The following is an 8,988-nucleotide window of genomic DNA, read 5'->3' on the forward strand; positions in this document are numbered from 1 at the left end:
AACCACAAATCTACAATCATAATATTGTTAGCAGATAAAAACGAATTACCTTGCTTTCGATCATTGTATATATTTATTTATCCTCTTGTTTTTAGCTCTTTACTGCACAAACATGCACATTAACAGCAGCTCACAGACATTAAAACAGATTCGATTCGACATATATCGCAAGGTGTCTTTCGTTTTTTCCACCTCGTCATGCCAGAGATCTGATTTAGAACACTCTGTTCTGTATTTCTATATGGTGGATGGTGAAATGTAAACAGTGAGAAACTCATTATATGCTCAGTGTCAACAGAGGGTAAACTACTAGAAGGGAAATGAAAGAGAAATGAAAGACGACTGTCTTTGTGTGCATGATGTGTTTATCATTTTCAGGAACAAACACATCCTGCACATTATTGTTATAATTATTAGGACCTCTCTATTAGGAGTATTTATTTTTTTAAGACAGGGAGGGAAGAAACAAATGGGACTGACACACTGTTTCAGTATCTAGAGAGAGGCAATGTCTCCATCTCATATTGACGTCAGAGGGCCTTGGCAGGAAAACAATACGAGACACCTTGATAAAACACAACGGACACAGTGGGGACGGTGAGTGCATGAGTTGAGTTATATGGCTGCTGCTGGCCAGACCTGTTCCTAACAAAGTCCCAGTGGCTTCTCAGCTCTGCTCTTTAAGAAGGCCAGCTGCTACCTCCATGTTTAGCAGATCAAAATAATCCTCCAACTATCTATGAATCACATAGCAACATGGTTTACGCTCCCTCCAGTCCATGAGTATTATTATAATGGAGAGGCAGCCCTGATTTAGCATGCAGGGTTGAAAATGCTCATTCTGAAAGGAAATGCAATAGAAGTCTATTTCAAGCCAGATTGAAAAATCAAAATTTTTTGACAAACAAGTTATTTCAGATCAACAAGGAAAACAAAAACATGACTATGCAATTAGAATAATATTGTGTATGTTAACAAATTGCTTTGAAGCCGGTGATACAATAGTATAAAAATGTATAATCTATATGTATTTATGTATGTAAATAACTAAAATAAGATTAGAATGTATTAGATTATTTCACTATTTCATGGTTGTATATTTTGTCTGAACGTATTCACATGATTATTTAATGAATAATTTTACATTATATTATTTATATATAATTTCTTTGGTCTCCATAGTCATGAAGTTTGTGCCCAAATGCTCCAATAACAACATTTCTATTTACTTTTTCTTCTTCTCACTATTAACTATGAGTAGACCAAAAATATATATCACTAATTCATATATATTTTATATAGAGTAGCAGAAACCATGAAGTCCACCAGACAACGACATTCATTCTCTCCCATGTGATGAAGGGAGGGAGAGAAATCAGCCTGTATGCTTTCACACTTACACTCTGCTCATTAGTGGAGGATACATAATCACACTTGGCACACACACACACGCGCGCACACACACACACAACCTAATTTTGATTGAATATTCGACACTTCCTGCAGAGCAACCTTTACGTTTTATCGGAGATGAAAAAACATTTCACCTGACAAACTGAGGCAGTGTATGTGGTCATAGAAGATCAAATACAGATCTGTCACAATGTAAGCTGAAGGAGCTGGAAGTGGAAGATACTATGCTGACAGCAGATTAGAGAGTAACATGGAGAGATAACGAACAACATAATTAACAAGAAGGGAAAAGGGTTAGAAGAGTGGGAGGAGTTAGTAAATAGAAATACATGAGGAAAGGAGAATGGCCTACGTATAATTCATTTCACCACCTTTCTCATTACCAAACGGTCCACACAGGCTCCGCAGGGTCAACTATCTCTGGTGTGATTTCTCTTCATATTCATCAATATTTAACTCACATTTCAAAAATCTGTACTATGAATAAAGAATACATTTTTAATGTACTTGGCCGAATATCCATATCCATTAGGGGCCCACATGCTGGCCACCATGAAATCAATTGTAAAATGATAATCCATAGATTATTATTATTATTATTATTATTATTATTATTATTATTATTATAAAAAATAAATAAAACACTTCTATGTTCTTATATAGCACTTTGATCATAGCACTGTTGTTCTTAAGGCATGTCTGCTGAACAGCTACTCAGACAAGGACCGAACACTTGTTTCTATTTTATCAGCAATGATATGTTGTGGTTTCTTTCTTTTGACAAATTATTACTTATTGTAAGTCACTTTGGACAAAAGCGTCTGCAAAATGCCCTAAATGTAAATGTAACTCTGACTTTTGGTGCTGCGTGGGTAATTATCATTGTGCCTTTTTACTGGGAACAACTGCAGTAAGGAAAACAATGAGTTTAAAGATGCTATTAAACACAAAATGAATCGATTACTGCACCTTTAATGCTTTGATTTTTGTTTGCAAGAACACGTGTTTATATTTGTGTGTATGAAAGAGTATTTTTGCATATATACTGTGTATGTATCATAAATCAAAATGGCTGTTTGCACATGTGTATACCTATACATAAATGCATGTCTTTCACCTTTATGCCTGTGACACCAATCCATGTGAGAGTGCCTCTGATACACATGGAGGTGAAGTAACAGGATAATATACATAAAGCAGGACTGGATGCTGCTGTGCATTCCAAACACACGTTTGAGCTACTTTCATCTAGTTAAATAAAAGGCAACGGGTCTTTGTCTGCTGAAGGAAAGCATACAAAGACGTACTCTTCTTCAATAACTGCCATTACTTCTTAATGTTTTTTGTTGCCCATCTGTACAGACCAGGGCCACAGCTGGCTTGTCACGCTGCTTCAGACTCTTGCTCCAAAGGCACACCTGCTGCTTAAAAAGGTAATTCACCACATCCGCTTTGATGTGAAACAGAACCAACAACCTCTCCTCTTTTGATAGACAGCAAAGGCATCAAAGTGAGGAGGCTAGTGACACCGCCATGCCACTAGTGCTTGTGATTTATGGAACGGAGGCGATGCTATACCTTTGATGAAGTGAAGATTTGTTTGCCAAGCTGTGGAAAAGATGGTGACGTCGTTAAGTATACGGTTACAAAAAAAATCAGCGACCCACGATGGGATACACAGTCATCTCGTCATGTCACCCAGTGAGCTCCAGTTCCACCTCCATCACTGTGTGGTACCCAGCACCCTCGGCCCACGCCAAACAAACTGGAACGCATCTTACCAACAGCAAGGCCGGCAGCAGATGCCTGGGAGTGCTCTGCACCGTGAGCCAGAGCCAGAATGCTGGTCCTCACTTAACGCCTAATGTGTGATGAGCAGAGGCTACATGCACATACACATCCATCCATCCATCCATCCATCCATCCATCATCAACCACGTATCCCCCAGGGTCGTGGGAGGGCTGGAGCCGATCCCAGCTGACACTGGGCGAAGGCAGGGTTCCCCCTGGACAGTTCTCCAGACTACATTGTCGTGTATTTGCATCAGGCTGCTGCATCCTTGTTGTTTGACCCTGAAGTGCTGGCGGCCTAATAAGCTGGGAGCAAACGCAATGTTTGGAGCTTTCTCCTTTCATACTGGATGAGCATTAATGAGGAATTACTGAAGCATTGGAAACACAAACACCTCCATACCTCGAATCTGCATCCCCTGCACTCTGTTGCACTTCACAGATCCTCTTTTGAATCTCATCACAGCAAAGATAATCATCAAGTCTCACTGGAGGACAGTGAAGAGGACATCCTGGACTGTGTCGCTGATTGTCTTTTGTCATCTGCTTCTAACACGTATTACGTTTATAAAGCAGGAAGCAGAACAGCAACAAAAATAACTATAAACTAGTCCTTTCTCTGACTTTATATTGTTGACCCACAAAAGATACATTAATTGAAATGAATACAGATTATTTAACATTTAAAAATTCAAAGAGGGTCACGTTTTTTTTCAAGAGTTTGAACATAAACATACAGATTAACTTTCCTGAGATGATGCAAGAAAATGTGCTTTTTAACCAATGCTGATATTTTAATTACATATAATTACACAGACAATGTCTTTAAATCAGTTTTTGCCCATCTGGATTGTTGGACACACACACACACACACACACACACACACACACACACACACACACATATATATGTTGATGCCTGAATTAATAAATACTGCTTGTTGGACTGTCATGAGGAAGGAATGCTTCTTTAGCATTGAAGCTTTGAGTTCTGTTCTCTGTTTAGAGAACTACTGCATTTATATTAGCAAATTCCTCCTTTACAAATGAGATCTTTGTTTTTAGAATAATTATAGAGAGCCTGTCATCTGAAGCCATGAAACGAGGAATATGTAGTGGTGTTTAGAGTCTTGTTTCAAAGTGTGCAGCCCATCGCTTCTTCACAAACAACAGAGAACCAAAAGAGAGGCAGTTCTTAGAGTGGAAGCTTCTCCACCTTTAGATCCCTACTTGTCAGCAAGATTATAAGAGGTGCAGCTTCAAACCACATCAGCAGGTCAGCTGGTTTCACCGTTTCCCCAGACAGTGCAAGTGTTTTCCTTTGTAACTGCAGAGGAAGGATTGGACTGACTGAAAAACCTCTGAGCTTCACCTCAGTGGATGCTGAAGCATTTACATTACCTCCTTGTATCTGGCCACTAAATTCTCCTCTATCTGTCCACAATATTGTCTGGTTTTGTTGCTGAATGATGTTCCCAACAAAACAAGTAACGTCTCAAAAGCATGTTGGCGTATGCTATGCTATGCTATGAGTTTTGTAGGCGGACAAGTTATTTTATGATGACATTAATACATGTGGTATCAAGCCTTGCATTGGGTATAAATCATTAATCACATCTTGTTTTCACAGCCTGTCTTTCTGTGCCTTTCTGGCTTTTAAATTGTTACCTTAAACCACCTTAAATCAACCTGGTCGAAGGTGCAATGTGTAACATCTGGCCCCCCCGCTCCGGGGAGCAGCCTTTCACCTCTGCTACTGGGTCTCAATTTACAATCCTTAGTTATAAAAAAGAAGAGGAAGCCAATTACTAACAGCAGGTTAAATTCAACCAAACTTAAACTCTGAGGGATGGTCATCTTATAATCTTCACGTATGTTATTAGCTTATAGTTTATATTAGCCAACTGTGTGTTTACTGTGCCACTAACCAGGGGGGTATTCCAGGAAACTCTGGACCTAAGCCTGATTTAATTTAACCATATATCACATAATAAACAGAGTAAATATCAGTGACAATTGCAACTTGTAGTAGCTTTAACCTACAAAGAATGCTGCTTCAACACACAGAAATATCCTCCTGTTCTGTTCAGAGATAATGTCCACGATATGAAATGTTGGGTTGGAGAATGTTGTTCAGATGTGTGATAGATTGTGAGGAAAAACGGTAAAGTTCGACTTTCATTGCAGGCATTTGCTAAATACTGCAATCAGAGGTGTAAAAACGAGGTGTATCATGCATGACTGTTTGGTATCTGTGGTTAGTGCAGAAACAGGTGGACAGTGACTAAGCTATGAACCGGAGCATGAGTCAAATGCAAAGTGACGGGGCGCATCACAAACAACGATGAGAGGTAGGAAGCCGCATTATTGTGATGTCACAAAGCTTTTAAATATAAAGCTTTAGTTGTTTTTGTTGCAGTAAATTGTCACTTCTAAAGATGTTCCACTATATCCATGCCAGAGAGGTGAATCCTCTAAAATCTATAATGTGATTTGTGGACAGGCTCTCACAGCACAGTGAATGGATGCTCTGATTCTCTCTGGACACAGCTGTCACTTCAGCTGCTTTTCCAAGCTCATCTCTTTTCATAGCGCTGTGCAATAGTTACCTCTGCAATCCCAAACCTAAATATTCCCACTCGCACACAGGAAACACAGGAAAACGGAGAGGAGCCACACTACTGTACATTGAATATCAATATGCTTCTTATTCACAATTAATTTTAAGGCAGAATAGAACATCCATTCACTGTGCTTCGATTAAATCAAGGTTTAAAGAAGTATCTAGTCAGATAGGGAAAGTCAAGAAGCTCTGTTTCCTAAAATTGTCTAAAGGAGAAATGTTAGTCCTAATAATCGTCAAAGAGTAGCTTATGAATTTTGCAGCACTGGCTTATTAATAACATACCTTGGTTGGTGAAACAGTGCACACACACAGAGTTTGATGTTCCATTGATCCGGCAGTTTGTCTGTCTAATAGCAATATCTCTACAAACTCTGATCCGACTGTCATGACAACCACATTCCGTTTTTGCCTCTCCACTCCACCTCTGGCCCTCTGTCCTCTACGATGATTTTAATATTTTTTTTACTATAAAAAATGTGTTTCTTTTATAATGCATGTAATTAGACTGTATGAATTGACAACCAGTCTTAGATACATACTTGTGGAGGAAGGTCTCTTGCAAATCTGGTACTTAGGACATTTTAGGTCACAGCATCCATAAGGCAATAGGGAGATACACATAGATCACTCTTGGTACTCTACGTCAACAGTAACCCACCAGATCTGATCTGAAAGCAATAATAAATACTATTAAATCAACTCACACCCAAAATGTAACTGAAACGTCTTGCTGCACATCTACATTGTTAAATGTTGTCTCAAGGTAATTGGAGTTTCTTCAATCAGCTGCACAGATTTGAAATGAAGACCGCTGATATTCAAACACAATGAAACAAGCCACTGAGCAAGCAATGCAAAGCCCTCCAGCAAACAGAGTGAGACCACTGTACCAAGAAGGCAACGTCTAGAAACACTGTTTGACGTGAATGCAACTTGCATCCTCACATTAGGGAAACTATCAAATCTGGTAAGGAGTGAATCAGCCACAGCCGGTTAAACCCTCTCAGCTTCATATTCATCTGCAGCTCTCGACGGTGTCTAAGGTCACTTTCAACTTTCCCATCCTGAGGGTTAGTTAGATAAAACACCAAACCAGTGTTCATCCACTTTGGAGACTGATTTTTTTCGCTTGTGAAAATGCCAGCTTTGTGAAGGGCCAAAGCCGAAGGACACAGATACTGTGAGAAAAACATCTTCTCAGACCTTTATGCAGATTGTTTCTGCGCCAAGTTGCCTATCAGATAACTCACTGGGCAGACTAGCATCAACACAAGCATTGAGCTTTTGTGTGAAACCAAAACGAGTGGTTTAATAACATATTTACAAACAGAAGATAAACAAGCTCAATGACGACATTAAAATTGGATTGGATTTCCATCACTTTTAACAAAACATGTTTGTTAGTTATCACTTGTCTTTCACAGAGTCAAGTGTCTCTTCACTTGACATATCACCAGGTCCCTCAAAGATGGATGAGACATTAAGGAGAAAGTTACAAGCTCCACTGCTTCCTCTTTTTCTAAGCCTGTTTTTACCCTGTGTTGTTTTAATGGGGGGGGGGGGCATACTCTTCACAGGGGAATCCAAACTCAACCTTTGTCTTTGATTAAAAACCTGATACGTCTGTCCTGAGCTCTGTATCTTGTCAAGCCACCTTGCCCCTCCATCTCTAGGATACAGTGTTTACTGAGTGGGTGCCGGGACACAGTGGGTTTATACATACTGTAGGTTGGAGGAGGGACAGACACCACCATGAATTACAATGCCTACAGAGGCACATCGGGCCGGCATGGTTGAATATGAGAAGACTTATGGATGCTGCTTTGGGGCCTGTAGGGGGAAATACAGACCCCTGCCACTTGGAGAGTCTGTGCCGCCACAACATGTTTTCTTTTATGTTACAAATTGTCTGTCGAGGGTATACCTGTGACCTAAATCTGACCCTGATGCTTAATGTATTGTGCCTGAAAGTGTCACAGCAACGCAATCACAATTTGTTCTTGGTTGGATTGAATTTGGCCTGAAGGAATGGTCAGTTCTAAATTCATCTCCTCCAGTGTGATCGTCACTCTGTTGAGGCTGCTTCTCCGTTAACTTTGCACATTAATGCACAGAACCTGGTACTACTCACCATCTAAAGCTGCTTGCATACAGTAGCCGAGCGTGATTTCACAACACTGCGAGGAATCTGAAGAGGCTAAGAGACCAGCGACTCTAGCTCGGTCCCGAGGGATGCCCAAGCACCGATTCCGAATACCAATCACATTGTGCGGGCCAAACAGTGTTGTCAGGGTAAAACCTCCTCTGCTGATCAATGACTAGGCCACAGTGTCTCCTCCAATTGACTGAGGAAGAATTCATCAATCACGCACAATTGGTTTTGTTTTTCCTTTACGATATTCAATCTATGGAGTGTGTCACAAACACAATGTCAATATTAAAAATACTAACGCAGCTATAACGACCATGGCTCCACAGGTTTTGACATGTTTTCTCTTTAATCCTCTCTGTGTTCATACTCCACAGTGCATGTTTGAATGTGTCCCAAAACAAGAAGTCTTGATGAGAGTCACATCCCCCGCTGAGTCACAGCCTGCCAACTTCATCACTGATGAGCTCTGTGATGGAGGCACTTCAGAAAATGTAAATTAATATCGTCCCTTCTTATGCACATGCAACTTTTTGAACAAAAAGTCATAGATTAGATAGATAGATAGATAGATAGATAGATAGATAGATAGATAGATAGATAGATAGATAGATAGATAGATAGAATAACACCATGGACATACAGGTTGTGAAGCGGACATCCGTACATCTGCCAGCAGACCCCGTATGATGCTCATGAGTACTTAATACACTCGCATCGCATTTCCAAATCCGTCGCACCTGTCCACTAATTGCGCGCGATTAGTGGACCCCCCCCCCCCCCCCCCCCCCGTCACGGTGTCGGCCTAGCACGACAACACAGACGAAGCGTAGAAAGACAGAAGAAAAAAAACGTACGCTTGGGGAGAGCTCGCTTACCTGTCATAACTCCACCTACTGTAAGACATGCTCCTGTTGCTGCCGACTCCCTCCATGTCTCCGGCGGACTGGGCGGACTGGGGAGGACCGGGGGTGGACGGCGGTGAGGCGGCTGAACGAACGCGTGAACG

General features: G+C 40.7%; 1 protein-coding gene across 2 annotated transcripts in view; it reads right to left on the reverse strand.

Moving 5' to 3' along the window:
* tub (TUB bipartite transcription factor) overlaps window positions 1-8,983 on the reverse strand; it is a 39,632-nt gene extending 30,649 nt beyond the window's left edge. The window contains exon 1 of one of the 2 annotated variants that reach the window (XM_084014172.1): window positions 8,858-8,983. In XM_084014172.1, coding sequence (XP_083870298.1) covers window positions 8,858-8,913 — 56 coding nt within the window. In that variant the 5' untranslated portion in view covers window positions 8,914-8,983. The remainder of the gene's footprint in view (window positions 1-8,857) is intronic. The other variant, XM_084014173.1, reaches the window with a different exon arrangement.
* Window positions 8,984-8,988: the final 5 nt, after the last annotated feature.

Source organism: Eutrigla gurnardus (genome assembly GCF_963514095.1).
Source record: "Eutrigla gurnardus genome assembly, chromosome: 1".
Taxonomy (NCBI): Eukaryota; Metazoa; Chordata; class Actinopteri; order Perciformes; family Triglidae; genus Eutrigla; species Eutrigla gurnardus.